The following is an 18,834-nucleotide window of genomic DNA, read 5'->3' on the forward strand; positions in this document are numbered from 1 at the left end:
GGATGAGGGAAGGGTATCCGCACCCGACCCGCTCCTTAATCTTCTCCCAGCCAATGACGTGGCAGCTCTACGGTGTCGGGTTTATTTCAGATTTGTTTTCTCTCTTTGAATTTTGATACGTGCTCGTCACTACACTGACGTGGGCGCACAGTCTTTAACTTTTGCCGCTCCATTTCTCACTAAATTACGAATTCGCCACTCTCCTTTTGGGAGATATTTATGAGAATAAACCGAACAAATTCTCCTATTCGTAACAAACTTGTTTTCATCGCCAAGTAGGTGTTTGGATCGATTTTAGATGCAAGATAACAACTTTCGGTAACATAAAATAGTACTTTCAATTTACCAATGTGAATTTGGCCAAAATAGTAATTAAGAACGTTGAGGATGGAGATATCAAGTTCGATTTGTATCATGTTTTTTTTTTCCTAATACAAGTGAATTTCATCGTAAAAAAATTATTGTTATTTATTGAATATCTGAGTTCGAGCATCATAGACAATAGGAATATGAACTTTTAATGTTAAAAAGTTTAAGGTTATGTATAAACATATACTACATTGTACCTATCACAAATCAATAAAAAATGTTTTTAGATTTATAGTGATATATGTTTAATATTAAAAATTTAATAAAGTATAGAGTTAATTACATCATATGTCTCACACTACAACTCTCATTTAAAATTTGTCCTTAAACTTCTATATGTTTCAATTTAATCCCCAAACTATGACTCTCATTCTAGATTAGTCCTTAAATTTCTAAACATTTTATTTTCATCCCTAAACTATGACCCTCTTTTTAAAACAGTCCCTAAACTTTTGAATATTCTATTTTCATCCTCAAACTCAACCAAATATGTAATTAGTTTCAATCATGATTAATATGGATTTTATTTTTCTTCAAACATATAATAATATAATTTGGACTAACGATTTTATTAGCAAGAAATGTGATTTGTATATATATATAGTTTGGGATGAAATTGGAGTGCTCAAAAAGTTTTGGGACCAATTTAGAAATAGGGTTGTAGTTTGAGGATGAAATTGAAATGTTCAAAAGTTTGAGAATTAATTTAGAATGATAATCATAATTTAGGGATGAACCTAAAATATTAAAAAGTCTTGGGACCAATTTAAAATAAATGTCATAATTTAAGGACATATGATGCAATTAACTCTAGAGTATATTAGAAATTGTTCGACCATGTTTAAATAAACATTTTGATTATTTATTTTTAAAAAGTATAAAACAACTATTAAATTTGTCGAACAGTTACAAAACATCATTATAGCATTATAATAATTGTGAAAAACAATAAATGTAATGATAGTTTTATAACATTTCGATAAAAAATTAATGATTGTTTTACAATAATTCGATAAATTCAATGATCATTATCCGTTCGGTAATGATCATTTTATAAATTTTAAATATTCAATGATCAAAACAATCATTTAAGTATAATTCAATGGCATATCATACATTTTACCCTAATTTATTAACCTTTAATATATCAAATAATGATAATAATATAAAGAGATTTTTTATTAATAAGATGATAATTCGTAACATGGGAAAAGTTAATAAAAGTATTTTTATTAATAAAATGACAATTGAAAAAAGATTAAAATTATTTTTTTAAAAGTATTAGTATGTATTAATTTAGTTACTCTAATTATAACGAGAAAATGAACTGTATTAGTTTGAGAATCATAAATAAAATGGGATGTTATATAGAAAATCACAATAAAATAAACCTTTATTTGAAAAATCATTGGCCAAATGAGATTTTTTTAAAAATATAATTAAAATTTCATTTAATATATTAAAAATTGAGATTTATTTGATCTGTAATTTAAATTTGGGGCTCATTTGATTTGCTGGTCCAATTAGAGGGACCTATTCGATATATTAGCCTTCAACAAAATATCTAAACACTTGGCAACAACAAGGTTGAAGTGAGTATACGTAATGGAGGCAAATTTGCATTTTGGAAAAGAGAAATTCAACGCATAAATATCTCCCTTAAGCAAACTAAAAATCTTGAAGGGAAAGCCCACACCTCCTAATTAGAAACAGAGAAGAAAGAAGAAATGTCTAAAGGAGAAGAACTGATGCATAGCAGTGGAAAACGACAACGATTTGCAAAAGAAGAAGAAGCAAAACTACAAGAAATGGAAGAAGAAGAAGAAGAAGATGATGGTGGTGGTGGTGAGGTAGACGATGATGTTGAAGAAGAGATCCAGCTTCCTGTGAAATCAGGTCTATTATATTACCCTACAACTCCGACTTCTTTCGTTGTTTCCGATGCTTTGGAGCCCGATTTCCCTATTATTTATGTCAAGAAAGTCTTCGAGGTTTTCACTGGTTACCGAGCCGACGAGGTCCTTGGCAGGAACTGGTAAGATTTGTTTTATTGTATTTTCCTTTTTTTACGTTTATAACATTTGATGCTGATTTTAGGGGTAATTAAAGATTTTTGGAGTAAATTTAGGTGAAATTTGATGATTTATAATAGTTTGAAACAACTTTCAGTGATTGATCAAAAACTAGTTAGAAGTGCTGTTTATTGGACTCATGCTGATCATTTGATGGCGTGGAGGTGATAAATAGGAAAATCAAACAGTTATTTCTTGCAAGTAGTCAAATATGAAAGTATAGGAGCTCAAAACTTTTTACAAAGCAAACTAACAGAACAAAGTTAGGGATTAATCTTAAGAGAAGCAAATAAATATCATAAATACTAAACTTTTCTTTTGCAGGATATTAAGTATGTATGAATATGTTAATCTAGGCTCTAAATTGAAGTCATAAATATGAATTATCTGCCCTAAGAACATAGATTGTTGTGGTGGTAGAAAATGTTTAAGCTACGTGGAGCCAACTGCTTTAGTATAAGAATACGAAGATAAAACAAAGCCTATATAATAGTATATTCTTAATAATGACTATTTTGGATAACTTGTATCTGGGAATTAGAATGGACTGTATCTTTAGGATGCTTCCTTTCCCTCGAGGGCTTGACAATGTGAACATATGCAGAGTAAGGCCATTTGTGCTTGGATTTAATTAATAGAAAGAATAAAGGTAGCTGAGAGTTCCAGTTTGGATATTTTGGATGATTACATTAGAAATGCTTTGATATCATGTCAAAGAACCTGTAAACTTAATCTTAGCTTATTAAGTCGGGGTTAATTACAATAATTTTGGGACTCGGTAGAAACTGTTTGTTCTTGTATAGAGGCAATGAGAAGAGTGTGCGCTGAATTGCTTGGGTTCAATCATTAAAGCCACTTTAGTAATCTACTTTTTCAGCATAGTGAAAGTCATTCTCTAAAGCATTTTCGCCAAGTAAACGTTCATCATGATGACTTTCACATAAATGTAGAAGATTTACAGCAACCAGCTTCTGTTTCATCTTGTACAAAAGTTGGATCCAATACCAATCAAGGTTATATAAAGAAAGGACATAAATGCGTGACAATCTTATTGATGAATTCAATACCTTCAAGACATCTTAGGTTATATTCACCAACGGAGTGCCACCGCCTGTCCTCTCATTTTTTTTTGTTTATATTCTAATATAATAAATATAGCTTATAATATAATAAACTAATATTAAAAATGTAATTAAAATATAAATAGGATAGTGCCACTGACTGTCCCTGACTCCCTTCACCTTAGGATAAGTGTCTCCCATTGTTTTTTTATTCTTTGTTACTTTTGTGGACAACACTTGATCAAAACTTTCCCAACTCTTTTCTTATTTCAAAATAAATTTGTTTTCACTATTTTTTCTTTTAAACTTTTATTAATATACTCATACTTATATTAACTTTAAAAACAAAATATTATAATTTATTATTTATAAAAAGAAAAGATATAAAATATTAACTAAATCAGAATTTATATATTTTTAAATAAAATAATAAGAGATTTCATTAATTTACTTTGAAATTAAAATTATTCATTATATTTACATATAATACAAACGGTGTGCATCGCATACAAAAGGCGCGTGCCTGGGCTCCAGAGACCTTTTGCATCTCGGTGTGCCTTGCGCCTTTAAAAACCAAGATCCTTTTGAAAGATGACTTTAACGTGTTTAAAGTTAGTGTTCTTTCCAGCTTGAAGTAGAAAACGATTCTTTCAGGCCCTAAACTACGATAGATATTCATGAATAGCAGTTGTCTTTGAATATTTAGCAAAACGTTTTTCAATGGTAAATGATGATAAATCATTATTCTTTTTTGTGGTTAAATGAGCATACAGAAACTTAGAGTTTTTCAATGGTAAATGGTGATAAATCATTATTATTTTGTATGGTTAAATGAGCATACAGAAATTTAGAGTGTGCTGCAAAATTATCTTTTCCCTCTTTGCTGTGTTCAAAAGGATTTGATTTTCTTATGGTGAGTGAGAAACATCTAGCTTTTGATTGTTTTAATTTTTAACGTGTTAAAAGAATTTGAGATATTCATGTCCTCCAGCTTACAAGGCGAAACATGAAGTGGATAAAAATTGCTCCAGAGATTAATTTGTTTCCATGTTATCTTGTTATGGGCATCCTTTTGGATGGTATTCACAATTTTGGTCATGGAAGTTTTCATTTTCTCATAATGCTTATGCTTCCCTATCTAGATCTGATGTATCTTTATCTTTTAATAATCACTTGATTTAAAGGATCTAGATTGGCCCTCTTATGGGATTCTTTTTTCAGTCGGTTCTTACAGTATAGAGATCAATGTGCTCAAAGACGGCACCCTTTGGTAGATCCTTTTGTTGTTTCTGAGATCCGAAGATGTCTTGAAGAAGGTATTGAATTCCAAGGTGAGCTTCTGAATTTCAGGAAGGATGGCACTCCGTTGGTGAACATATTGAAACTTGCACCTATACGTGATGATGATGGAATAGTCACTCACATTATTGGTATTCAAGTGTTTTCCGAAGCAAAACTGGATCTGAATCGTATATCATATCCGGTTTTCAAGGAGACTTGCAATCAGCAGTTGGACGAGTCAACTAAATACTCTCATTTCAATGATTCACCATTCAGTCAGCGACGAGAAATATGTGGGATATGACAACTGACAAAAAATGAGCATGTGCGAAAGATTGTATGTCAAAAAGCCTGGGGAAGGGAGGTCACTGGTACGTTGGAAATGATGACTAAAAAGTTGGGATGGGGACGTCTTGCCAGATAACTGACCACTCTTGAGGCAGTCTGTTGGAGGAAACTGACCGTTGGAGGAGCGGTGGAGCCTTCACGATGCAACTTTAGTGCATGTGCAGCAGGGAACCGTCTAGTGCTTTTCGGAGGTGAGGGAGTCAATATGCAGCCAATGGATGACACCTTTGTTCTCAATCTTGATGCCGCAAATCCAGCGTGGCAGCGGGTAAGTGTGGAATCGTCCCCTCCAGGGCGTTGGGGCCATACTCTCTCATGCCTAAATGGTTCGTGGTTGGTGGTATTTGGAGGATGTGGAAAGCAAGGATTGCTCAATGATGTCTTTGTTCTCGACTTGGATGCTAAACAACCTACATGGAAAGAAGTTTCTGGTGGTGCTCCCCCTCTCCCTAGATATTGGCATAGCTCTTGCACGATAGATGGTTCTAAGTAGGTTGTGTCTGGTGGGTGCACAGATGCTGGGGTGCTTCTCAGCGACACTTATCTTTTGGATCTTACTACAGACAAGCCAACATGGAAAGAGATTCCAACTTCATGGACACCCCCTTCTAGGTTGGGCTATTCACTTTCCGTTTATGTTCGTACTAAAATTCTTATGTTTGGTGGCCTTGCAAAGAGTGGGAACCTGCGATTGCGATCAGGTGAAGCCTACACGATTGATTTGGAAGACAAAGAACCACACTGGCGGCAACTGGACTGAAGTGCCTTCACCAGTGTTGGTAGCCAAAGTGCTGTGGTACCTCCTCCTAGACTTGATCACGTAGCCATAAGCATGCCTTGTGGGAGGATAATTGTATTCGGTGGTTCCATTGCTGGGTTGCATACTCCTTCTCAGCTCTTCCTCTTGGATCCTTCGGAGGATAAACCGTCATGGAGGACTCTCAATGTTCCTGGGCATCCACCAAAATTTGCTTGGGGTCATAGTACCTGTGTCGTCGGAGGGACCAGGGTCCTGGTATTGGGCGGACACACAGGTGAGGAGTGGATACTCAACGAGTTGCATGAGCTGTGCTTAGCAAGCAGGCAGGATTCAGACTCGTTATTCACAACCTTGCCCGTCGCCATTATCTAATGCAACCGTGGAAGATAATTTTCCGTTATATTCGCGAGCCGAGGTCGTTTCTTCCATACTGTTGAATCTTATTTTTGACTTGTATTGCCTGATATGCTGTGTTTTCGTTCGGATTCTGTCATTGTATATAATTTCCGTTTCATCGAGTCAGCTGTACAATGTAAATCAGGATTTGTTTACTGTTTGTGAGTGACCACGTCGCATGTTTTATGACTCATTTTGAGTTCTCGTATCTTTTACATATCAAAATGCCTCGGACATGGTAGCGAAAATGGCGCATCTATTTCTGCTGTACTTATTTTAAACAACTTGGCCACTTTTTTAGGAACTAAATTGGGTAAATTATATCATTCTTCAATGATCTTTATTCTTTTTACTATTTTATTCACTATACTTTTATTTTTTTAATTTACTCATTGAACTTTCTAATTGTTCATGTTTTGATCACTCTAAATTTTGTTATCATTATTTTCACATGATGTGATATTTTTTATTATTTAATATAAAATAATTTAAAATATAAAATAAAAACAGAAGGTGGTCAGACACTGTCGCCAGCCGTCGTCGATCGTCGTAGATAGTGGTCGTTCGGTCCTAAATTTCATTAGTCGCTTTGCCTCGACACTGAGTCCGAGTCTGAGTCTGACCTCTATTTTTTCAGAATTTATTTCGAAGTTCACGAATTGGAGATTGAAAGTAAGGAAGTCAAAATGTTTCAATCGAGATTCACAGGTTTTTAGACATTTTCCAGTGAAGCAACCATCAGATTCAGACTCAGGGGTCGAGACGAATCGACCCATAAAATTTGGGACCGAACGACCACCATCTATGACTGTCGACGATGGCATCTGACCACATTCTATTTTTATTTTATATTTTCAATTATTTTATCTTAAATAATAAAAAAAATACCACATCATACATAAATAATAATAAAATAAGTCAGAGTGATTAAAGCAGAAATAATTCAAAAGTTTAGAAAAAAATTTAAAATAAAAATAAAAATCCAGTGAATAAAATAAAAAGAGAGAGTATAATTTAAAGATGAATGATATAATTTACCCTAAATAATGTTATCATCAGTTAGCTTAAGGGTGTGTTTGGTTGGGGGAATGTGAGATTCCCATGGGAATGGAATCCACATTCCCCCCAGGGAATCCACATTCCCCCCAGGGAATCCACATTCCCCCGTTTGGTTGGCAGGGAATGTCATTTCCGGTAATCTTACATTACCAATAGTGAATTTTTTGGGGTATATTACCGGGAATGTCATTACCTCCCTTTCCTTAGGTATTGTTGGATTACCGACGTTTTGTACTAAAATGCCCTTAAATTTTTTTCTTTTCAAAAATATCTTTACTCTGTCATTGAACAATAAAAATTCTACGAAGGTTAAATTATAAATTTATCCTTAAACTATTTTAAATTTACAAAAATAAGTCTATAATTAAAATTTTATATGAAATTCAGGGGTTAAAATAAAATTTTACTCTTTCATTAAACCTTTTTATATTTTCAATTTTTTTAAAAAAATTATATAATAAAATATTTTTCAACTTGTTAAAAATCAAATATATAATAAGGATAATTTGGTCAAATATACATTCCAATAATCTTTTATTTCTTTAACCAAACACGGTAATCTTACATTCCTGCTAAACCAACCAAACACAAAATACAACATTTCAAGTAATCCTATTCCCTGGTAATCTTTTATTCCCACTGATAATCTTATATTCCATGTACCAAACGCACCTTAAGTGCCACAAATTTCATCATAATACAAAGCACAGAAATTGTTTTAGAAGTTAAATAACAGAGGATTATTGTATTATATTTAACTTGTAATACCATAAAATTTGAAAGTAAGAAACGTAATATGAGAGAAGATAAACATTCTCTCACTTGTTCATAACATGCTTGTAAAAAGTCGATATTTGTAGGGCAATAAGTATAACCATAGTGAGGAACATAGTTATTAAGTTAAAATAATTTAATATTATTAAATTACCAGTTTTCATTAACCAAATAGGACTTGATTATATTAAGATAATAAAGAGAAGTAGAATTAAACTTGGATTAGGAAAATTTTCTTATACAATGTTGTATATATATCGAAAACCAAACCTTTCTTTCTCATCCATCTTCTCTAGCGCTCAACGTTTCTTAGTTGCAAATCAGGGTTTTACTTCGATTTTTGTAGAGAGCACAGCAATGGAGTCAGGGTCAAGAGCTTTGTACGGTTCTAGTTCGACCTTGCAATGGATCAAAATGAAGAATCTCGGTGCCGGAAGCAATGGGGTTGTCGAATTAGTGGAGATGATAAACCCTGCTCATATGTTAGTCGCCGTTAAAACATCGCCGTTGTCGGTTTCTTCGCTTGAAAGGGAATACAGGATCCTCGAAATTTTTTTTGACTGCCCGTATGTCGTTCAATGCTACGTTCAATTTCCGGCTTTCGGACGTGACAACTTGATCCTCGAGTACGCCCAAGGCGGCGATCTCTTCGATTTGATCGAGAAATACGGCGGTCGAATACCAGAATCCGACGTACGGTGCTACACGAAGATGATACTCCAAGGACTTAGTTTTGTTCATAGGAGAGGCTACGTGCATTGTGATATCAAGCCGGAAAATATACTCGTTTTTCCTTATCAATTCGGTAATCGTTATAATTTGAAGTTAGCTGATTTCGGCTTGGCCAAGGAACCCGGCGATGATACGTGGCTGACTCTAGAGCGTTTCAGAGGTACTCCGGCTTACATGTCGCCGGAATCGGTAAAGAATAGGGAAATAACGGCTGCTTTGGATATATGGTCGTTGGGGTGCGTTGTGGTTGAGATGATCACCGGAGAGAGACCGTGGGAGTCGTCGGTCGACATCAACGATTTGGACAGCTTGGCAACGAGGATCGCTTGGTCGAGGGATATACCGGATATACCCCGGAATATGTCGCCGGACGGGAGAGATTTTTTGATGAAGTGCTTTGCTAGGGATCTTCGTGAGCGTTGGACTGCTGACAGACTAATGACCCATCCTTTTCTCACATTTGATAATAAGCGATCTATATGTAAGAGATATGAACTCTTTTAAAATTATTAAAAGATTTTTTTTTAGATTCCGAGATCGAGTATAAGAATGCTAAGGGTGTGAGCGTATAATGTCAAATGATTGAAGGTTATTTTTAAACAAATAATGTCTTACATTTACCTTAGATTAATCAAAAGAAATTATTAAATCGATTGTTGTGAATTATCGTAACGTATATTGTGTTTCGTTATATTTATTGTCATATTTTTTACAATCTACCTATAATAATATAGGATAAATTACGCATGTAGTATCTAAATGATCAGTTTTGATCTGTTTTAGTATTTAAACTTTCAAAATTTTCAAAATCATACTTAACGTTTAATTTTAAAAACTTAACGCGTTTAATACCTAAACTATCAATTTTGATCCGTTTTATTACCTAAGTTTTCATTTTTTTTTCAAAACGTAACGTTAAATTTTGAACAGGGTATTGAAATGAAACAAAAACTAAAGTTTTTAACGACGGAATACTAAAATGAAATAAAAACTAAACTTTAGGTATGATTTTGAAAAAAAAAATTAGGTACTAAAACTGATCAAAATTGATAATTTAAGTACTAAACGCATAATTTACCAAATAATATAAGGTTGGACTATTTTTCGTGTCATATTATATGTTGTATTTTAACATCTTTATTACACAATCATATATTATCACGTTAGGTATAGTGAAGAACATAGTTATTAAATTAAAATAATTTAATATTATTAAAAAAATCAAACCCCAATTTTCATTAACCAAATAGAAGTTAAATTATATTAAGATAATCAAGAGAAGTAGAATTAAACTTGGATTAGGAAAAAACTAAATCTTTCTTTCTCATCCTATTCTTTGGGGTTTTCGCTTAAAATGTCGATTCGAATGTTAGTTGCATTAAAATCTTCACCTTTACTGAGTTTTCGCTTCAAAAAAGTTACGAAGTGAAGAACTCAATGAAGGTGAAGATTTAACTGCAATCAACAATTGTTTCATGTCTCGATTCCATTGTTGTGTTTTGCATACGATAATTAAGTAAACAACACGATATACGGTTAACATGAAAAAAATAAAAAGGATAATGATATGAAAAAAATACAATGACCTCACACAAATACACTATTTTTAAACTAATTATAAATATGCCAATGTTTTTATGAATATGTAACGTTACACCCGGTTACATATAAGATAAAATGGATGTACAAACTACGTAAAGTGCAAAAAATTGGTTGGCAAATGCGAGTGTTATGTAGAAATGCATGTTATGATGTTTGTTGGGTGAAAAATGCAAGTTTTGTCTAATGATGGTTTGACCTATAGATAAGATGGAACTAGGCGGGACGGGCGGGGTAGTCGCCCCCTTAAAAAATCTAATATTATCATATATTTTAGATTTTTTTTTATGTATTTTCTATTGAAATTTTATTTTCGTTCACTCTAAAATTCATTTGCCCTCTCACTCTGAAATTTTATAAGTTGAAGTTCGTTATCCTAACATAAAATCATACGTAATTCCGTCTATAACCTATTTGATAAAAGGTTGTTCGTCTTTTAACGTTATAGTCTAGTAAGATTCTTTTTGGCAAAATAATGTGCAAGGTCGACAATATCATTGATTATTATATATATATATGTGTGGGTGGGGGGGGGGATATATGTGTGTGGGGGGGGGGCATTGTGGCATGAGATTGCTGGATTTATCCATGCCTAAAAGGCTCAATAATTTCTTCTTGGAGCTTTAGGCTATGGCTGCTCTCTGTAATATATAAACATATTCACATACCAACAAAACCCTCCTTTTATTTTGGTTTCCTTGGTTCATTCAATGCACAAAGATAAAGCCTTGAAGAAGAATAAGAAAAGAGCAATAGCAATGGCTCAGATTATCAATCTCCAAATCATCATTAATGATCAACAAAGCTTCTTTCTTCATGAGGTAAATTTCTTTCATTTTCTGATTTTCTTTTCGCTTGTGTATACGTAGAAGTGGAACATCTATTTGTGAATATGATTCTTTGGGGGGGGGGGGAATTTCCCAGAATGTTGTATCAGCTTTCTCAGGAAGGTTGAAGAAGATGATAAGAAAACAAAGGAGGAAAACCCAGATTGAGGGTTCCATTATAGAGATCCACGATTTCCCTGGTGGACCAGATGGATTCGAGCAAGTTTCAAGGTTCTGTTACAGCCATGGAAGAGTTGAAATCACAGTTTTAAATGTGTCTCTTCTTTATTGTTCTGCATTTTTCCTTGGCATGACAGATAAAGCTTCAACCAACAATCTCTTGAGACAAACAGAAAAGTTCCTTGAAGGGATGTTCAATTGGTCCTGGAATGATCTAATGATGTGTTTGAGGAGCTGTGAATCATTCTTTCCATTTGCAGATTCATATGGTCTAATCCAAAGGCTGATTTTTTCACTTTTAGCAAAGATTGTTCATAATTCAGATATGAACTTCATAGCTTCTTCTTCTTCATCATCATCTTCATCTGAAACAAGTTTTGGTTTCAGATTCTCTTCAAAATCAGGCAAGGATTGGTGGTTTGATCACTTGACAGTACTGAGTCCAAAGATCATTGAAAAAATCATCAGGAATTTGAGTGCTTATGGTTTTGAGACTAGTTTCTGGTTTTAGTCTCAGCAAAGACTCTAGGGCAGGCTTGGAGAGATTAATTGGTGAGAATCTTGATGAAGCAACTGTGGATGACTTGTTGGTTTCAGGACACAACAAGGGTGTATATGATGTCAACCTTGTAATAAGATTGATTGAAGTGTTTGTCATTAGTACTGAAGATATGAATTCACAGAAGATGAAGAAGATTGGAAGATTGATAGATAAGTACTTGAGAGAAATATCACCAGACCAGAACCTTAATGTCTCCAAATTCCTTGCAGTTGCTGACAGTTTACCAGATTCTGCAAGAGATTGCTTTGATAGAGTCTATAGAGCTATTGATTTCTATCTTCAGGTGAACCATTTTAATTCCCTTTTTTCCCTCTATAATTTCATTTAATTTATGCTAATTAATCAAGCCATTTTCCATTTCAGTCCCATCCAACACTTCCATTTGAGGATGAATCAAAGCTGTGCAGATGTCTAAACTATGAAAAGCTGACATTTGAAGCAAGCAAAGAGCTTGCTAAAAATCCCAGAATCCCACCAAATGTTTCAGTCCAAGCACTCATTTGTCAGCAATCTAAACTGCCCCAAAATGGATTTTTATATCAGAGGACTAACAATGGCAGCCATGGCAAGAACTCACATGGACACATGGTGTTGTTCAATGGCAACACCATGGTTTCATCATCATCAGATGAAGATATGAAGCTCATTTTGCAGAAGATGCAATGGAGAGTTGTGGAGTTGGAGAAAGCGTGTAAAGAGATGAAGGGGCAGATGTCAAAGTTGGTAAGGAATAACACTGGCATTCTCCATTTCTACAATGGAACTTTGCCTGGATTTTGTTGAAATTTCATTGTATAATTACTGGGGGAAATAGTGCAAAAATCTGTGTTGCAGCAATATATTAAATATAGAATTTCGCATAAAACCAATCTATCTCCGTAGTTAAAGGATGATTGTTATTTCTGGAGGTCTCGAATTCGAAAACAACGATTGTAGAATATTTAAACGTTCATTAAGTAGTTGAGAATCTTTAGAACATATACCACATATTGTAATAATCATAAATTAATAAAAAAAAAAAAATTTCAAAATAGGGGATAACAAAACCTTTAACAATATCTCCCACTTAATTACAAATTATTTAACTAAATATAAACAACAATTTGTTCAATTAAATATAGTTTTTGTTAGTATTGGATCTACAAAATATACATATTAATACAAAAATCAATTACACATTAAACAAGTTAAGTTTACAAGAAAGTAGTTCTTAAACAATAGACCCAATTTGTGTAAAAAAAAAATATTCTGTGGGTATGTATATATATTAAAATTTTCAAGGGATGAAATAATAGTTAATATCTGGATTATTTTAACCCTAAATTTGTCCTTTTTTATTTCAGTCTTTAAAATTAAATTTTTAATTTTTTTATCAAGTAACATATTAGTATAGCTTCACTTGTTACAATTTCAAATTATCATTATTACATATAATTATAAATAAATAATCATAAAACAATAAAAAAAATTTAAGATATATAAACTTACATGAAAAATTCTAAAAATTGAGTAAATAAGAAGAATTTCATTATAAACACACACACATATATATAATTATAAGGACACATCGTACATTAACACACACATATATCATTATTGTAATGCTTCTGTAGTAATATGCTTTGGGTAGTAGGACCTCCTCCGCCTATAGAACGATCACCTTAACGTTGTGCATAAACTCATCGGCCACATAATTTATTCAGATGATAAATTTACCAAAACCACTACTATGGGAAGAATAATTCCGAGTCTCTGCAATATTCGATTTGTATCATGATGTCGTAGGACTCGTATCATCTTCGTATCGAAATGATTGATAAACAACGAGCCAAAAAAAATGCAAGCTGGTCGTATTATACATATATTCCAGAGTTGCACTTTCTTGGATAAACAAACATTCAAATACAACGATAGCATGGCAAAAAAAAAAAAAAAAAAACAAGAGTGAAGCAAATTTCAAATCTCTATGGCAGCAGCTGGACGAGTTCACTATTCCTCTTGGTATTATTGAGAGTATACCCTGCTCGATCTCTTGGATATATCAATTTGGTCACCCATCTCCTTTCGTCTCTTACGGAGAGCTGCGAATCATGCATGAAATGGAACAAGTCAGGACATACACAAGTATTATCAGAAGGATTGCACACTACATCTTCTTCAGCAGAGAGTTCATCCATGAACTGGCTAACAGATGTTGGTACATAGCTCTGTGGAATTACATGACCAGCAGCTGCGACTGGGGAGCAGTTCAATATAGCATTGCCTAAAGGCGAGTGATGTCCTGATGCCAAGTGCTGAAAAGGGTTACTCACTTAGGTGAAGAAGTGCAAGCCGAATAACTTTGCTACCTCTGTAAGCAACAAACCATGAACAAAACATGACTACATGTTACCTGTCACCATTATTAATCCCGGAAAGGTACTCAGGAGAAGCTCCATAGAAGGCTGCAGGACGAAGACTGGAAGTGGAATGGCTAAGTGCCTTGCCAGTAATAAGCAACATATCCCCAGAAGCTAATCCAGCATCTGCTAGATACCAACGACCGTTGGGATCACAAACCTAAGGCAGAAAACTTTTAACAGATACGCCCCAAAAGGATCATATAACCAAACACCCCAAACAAATTATGCATACATGTGTATGCAAGGATATATTCTCTACTTCTACATGTTCTGTGTTTATGCAAGAAAATATATATGCACGGTATCATATTCAAAAAAATTATTTGATTATGAGAATCCCTGGCATCAAAGAATCATTTTTTTTTCTTCTGCCAAAGAGAGAAAAATAAAGAGACCCGTAAACCAGGACCATCTGAAGAAAACTAAGTCAATAACCCCTTCTCAACTTCAGCAGTTGTTCCTGGCTTCCTTCCTCCAAAAGCCCCCTTTCCATTTTGCAAAGACATGTGAGAGTAGGTTGCAACAAGCACTGATGAAGACACCTCATTAGCAGGTAATGGAGTATCATCAAGTAAATGATTGAACACGCTGTATAATACATAATTAGCGATTCAATATCAGTGTCAAAGCACTAAGCAGAAAGATAAATATAAGCAAATCAATATGAGTATAATAATTCACCATCAACATCACCGTCCTTACTCGCTTTGTAAACGCAGGTGCCTTGCTATTGCACATAAAGCAACACGAGCTGCCTTCCCCATGCACCTAAATATATCAGCCATGCATGATGGAGACGAGTGGCAATCTTCCAAAGCCCTACCAGAAGAAGTTAATGATTTGTAACAAATTGGCCAAAAAGTAAATATATATATATATATATATATTAATAAATACATTTTTTGAGGGAGTAGCAGCAATTAGAAGATTACAAGTTGCAAGCTTCTTCACATGGAAAAGGGTACAACTATTGTGTCAAAACAAGCATTTGATAAGCTTTTTTTTTCAATTAGTGTTCTTCAAGGTCTTGATAAGCAAATATTTTATTTTATAATATTTTGAAATTAATTGATTACATTTATTAGAAAACCTTAATCAATAAATTTATTATATATTTTGTAATCAAATATAATAAAATTAGGGTAAAGAATGAAAATGGTCTCCGACTATAAGGTACTGCTTTATTAAGTCCCTTGATTATTAAAACTTATAAGATAGTTCTTCAACTATAAAATATTACTTTATTGAGTCCCTCGACTATTAAAAGTTATAAAATGATCACCCGACTATTCATAATGTTCCAGACTCATCCTTTTTGTTAAAAATTGGACGATATTCTGAGCTAAACGTTAACTTTTTGACTGTGATATGATAAAATTTGATCCCAAAATCTCAAACGACTATCATATCTCGGTCATCGTGTAACATCCAACTTAAACAATCGTCAATTTTCTAACGAAAAGGGTGAGTTGTGAACATAAAGAATAGTCAGGTGATCATTCTGTAACTTTTAATAGTCGAGGGATTCAACAAAGCAACAATCTATAATTGAATGATCATTTTATAACTTTTATAGTCGAGAGACTTAATAAAACAATACCTTATAGTCGAGGGACCATTTATGTTATTTACACATAAAATTTTATGAATAAAACATTAAATATTTAATTTGATAAAGAATTAGATATTTAAAATAGAAAATATGTAGATTTAGTAACTTATTTTATAATTAAACCTTTATTTCTAGAAAGGATAATGGCGGTAGAAAATTCCAATGAACCCAAACCACATTTATTTCACTCAACAAAACACTGTCAATGGCCGCCTCTCTCTTTCAATTCTCAATCCATTGTTTCGTCTGAGATTTCTCCTTCCTCAACCCTCTTCTCCATAACCAAGTTCCTTCCTTCAACTTCACTTTCACTCCCTTTTTCCCTTTAGAGCTTCGGGGTTTTCGTATTTTTTTTACAGGATATTATGACAAGCTTTGTACCGACTCATCGTTGTAATTTGTCGGTTGGGGTTTCGGAACACGTTTGCAGCCGCAGGGAAAGGTTTCATAAGCTTACGAGACTGAGATGTTGTGGTCCGCGTTTTCGTCTCGGTGGGTTTGGTTTTTCAGCTCCGCGGAGTCGTCGGAGATTTGCTCCGATCTTTTCTAGCACCGTGGATGATGGCGGCGACGAATCGGATGATCCCGAGGAAGGGAATGATCAGAAAGAATCTTCACAAGGGGGGAATGAAGGAGTACGCTTGATCTTCTCCACTTTAATTAGTTAAATAAAAATTAATTTTTTTTAAAAAAAGTTTCCATTTTGTTTATTGGGGTGTCTTAGAGATGAACATAGTCATGTTTATTGAATTGGTATGTTGGGCTTGATTTAGTATATGAATTAGGGTCAATTCTTTACTTACATAAATGCATGCATACATGAATACACATACATACATGCATGTGCATGAATACACGTACATACATAGTATGCATGTATGAAATCTTATTCGAAGTATAAGGATAAGAACACTTGATAGTTGACACTAGGAATCTTCCTGCCACTTGAATTGTTTAGTTTGTTACTCATGAAGGTGGGGTAGTGTTATCTTTGAATATCGGTTTATAAACAGTAAAATCTGTATTCATAGAGGTAACAATTTGGTGAACCGGGTTAATTTAGTTTTGGGTTGTAAATTGTATGGTTGCTTCCTTTGTGTCAAGGTCTGGTTACATTTCTGTTGATTTATGGATTTGGGTTATTGAACTTTTTTGTTTTTGCTAGTTGGATTGGGTTAGCATCTGTAATTCTATGTCTATTTCGATGGCGTGGAGAATCTGGTTAAATTCTTGATGGGTAAATTTGTGGATTCTTGTCCTTTATTGATTTGTTCTTTGTGGAGAAGTTTATTTTTCCAGGTTTATCTTCTTACATTCAAGATCCTAATGTGTGATGTTATGATCTTTCATTTTGCAATTGTCTCAGAAAAACAGTGATATGCTTCGGGAAAACCTTGAACGAATAGTTGGCGCGGACGATTCTACTTTTAGTGGCTTAGACTTGGCAACTCTTATTAGGAACAAATATGGCAGGTCCTATGATGTTCAATTGATAAAGAAGGTATGCTTTTCTAAATTAGAGGATGACCTTATCAGCATATGTTTACTTGTTCTAACTTATAGATTCTTGGATTATCGATGATACGCTTAAAAATGGTAATTTCTGATGAATTTTGAGTTTGCTAAGCACAAGTTACTGTCTTTTCATGTTCAGAATGTAGATGAATCTTGTCAAGGGTGCCTCAACATGTTGCCCGATTTGTATAGAACTTTTACCTTGATGCCCCTTTTTCTTCATTGCATTTGAAAATATGACTGAAAATTCGTCACCTTCTCTAATGGGATAAAGAGAAGATGTTTATGTCTTTTCCAAGCAAAAAAAAAACACGGTTCTGTAACTAAAAACTAATAACAATTCATTTCAAGAGCCAAGCTTCAACCGATACTATAAAGTTCCAATATCAGCTCTACGAAAACTGCTTTGTTAGTTTAATTATAGGAGGTAAAATGTGTTTTCGATAGCAATAGCAGATAGAACATTCATATTGTTAATAGAAATATGCTTTTTTGTATATTGCAGAACTTGACTATGATTTAAGACCTTACTACAGAAGACAAACACCCAACTTGACCTAAATAGGTGAAATTTAGAGCACATCGTAGTTTTTTCATCTTCAAGGGCGTATTCTAAACTTCCATTCAATATCGTCGTATGGTGATTAGATTAATACTTCTTTGTTCAGTTGCTAATTTGAGTTTGTGTGAGATTTTTATTGTATTATTTAAGTTCACCTGTGCATGTCTTAATTTAGGAGTTCATGGGAAGAAATCTCCTTGCACTGAATGTCATGTGGAAGTACATGGAGCAGGTATTTCGATCTGCAAATTCGTATTAGAAGTATACGAAAAAGCAAGTAGCCTTGGGGGCAATTTTTTTTATATAATCATGCACTATGTTCGTGTTCTAAGTTCATCTGTCTCTTTTCCTGAAGAGATCATTTCCCTTAACTGAAGAAGAATATCTTCTAAGGCTTGACGATGTGGCAAACACGTTAAAATGTTGGGGAGCAGTCTCGCATATTCGAAACAGCTTGGCAAAGTTGAAAGAACGGCCTCGAATAGGGAAGGTAAGGCATCCATTCGTTCATTCATTCATTCATATACATGATGGTTACATTGGTATTTGTTTAATGTTAATGAATGATGTAGGCAGTGAGCATATTTATCGACATGGACGAGTCAGGAGGTCGTGCGAATGAATGGATTTACAAGTAGTCAAGATTGTTCAGCAATCATAGTAATGCAATCACATCATCGTCATCCATCGATATAAATGGGGTTTATAGAAGCTCTTCGCCTC

At 33.8% G+C, this 18,834-nt stretch overlaps 2 protein-coding genes and 2 pseudogenes across 3 annotated transcripts; all 4 read left to right on the top strand.

The window, feature by feature from the left end:
- Window positions 1–2,033: 2,033 nt before the first annotated feature.
- Window positions 2,034–6,527, top strand: LOC120145497 (annotated as a pseudogene).
- A 1,950-nt stretch (window positions 6,528–8,477) lies between these two features.
- On the top strand, window positions 8,478–9,356 carry LOC120145602 (mitogen-activated protein kinase kinase kinase 17-like). Its single transcript, XM_039159418.1, has one exon. The coding sequence runs from the start codon at window positions 8,478–8,480 to the stop codon at window positions 9,354–9,356; it is 879 nt and encodes a 292-aa protein (XP_039015349.1).
- A 1,678-nt stretch (window positions 9,357–11,034) lies between these two features.
- Window positions 11,035–12,834, top strand: LOC120145499 (annotated as a pseudogene).
- A 3,367-nt stretch (window positions 12,835–16,201) lies between these two features.
- Window positions 16,202–18,772, top strand: LOC120145502. 2 transcript variants are annotated; one of them, XM_039159328.1, is made up of 5 exons: window positions 16,202–16,669; window positions 17,392–17,535; window positions 18,287–18,343; window positions 18,467–18,601; window positions 18,684–18,772. In XM_039159328.1, the coding sequence occupies exons 1-5, from the start codon at window positions 16,400–16,402 to the stop codon at window positions 18,747–18,749; spliced, it is 672 nt and encodes a 223-aa protein (XP_039015259.1). In that variant the 5' UTR covers window positions 16,202–16,399; the 3' UTR covers window positions 18,750–18,772. The 2 variants fall into 2 exon arrangements, with proteins under 2 accessions (XP_039015259.1, XP_039015260.1); XM_039159329.1 differs by having other exon boundaries at window positions 17,401–17,535.
- Window positions 18,773–18,834: the final 62 nt, after the last annotated feature.

The sequence above is a fragment of the Hibiscus syriacus genome, unplaced genomic scaffold, assembly GCF_006381635.1.
Source record: "Hibiscus syriacus cultivar Baekdansim isolate YM2019G1 unplaced genomic scaffold, ASM638163v2 tig00110893_pilon, whole genome shotgun sequence".
Lineage (NCBI taxonomy): Eukaryota > Viridiplantae > Streptophyta > Magnoliopsida > Malvales > Malvaceae > Hibiscus > Hibiscus syriacus.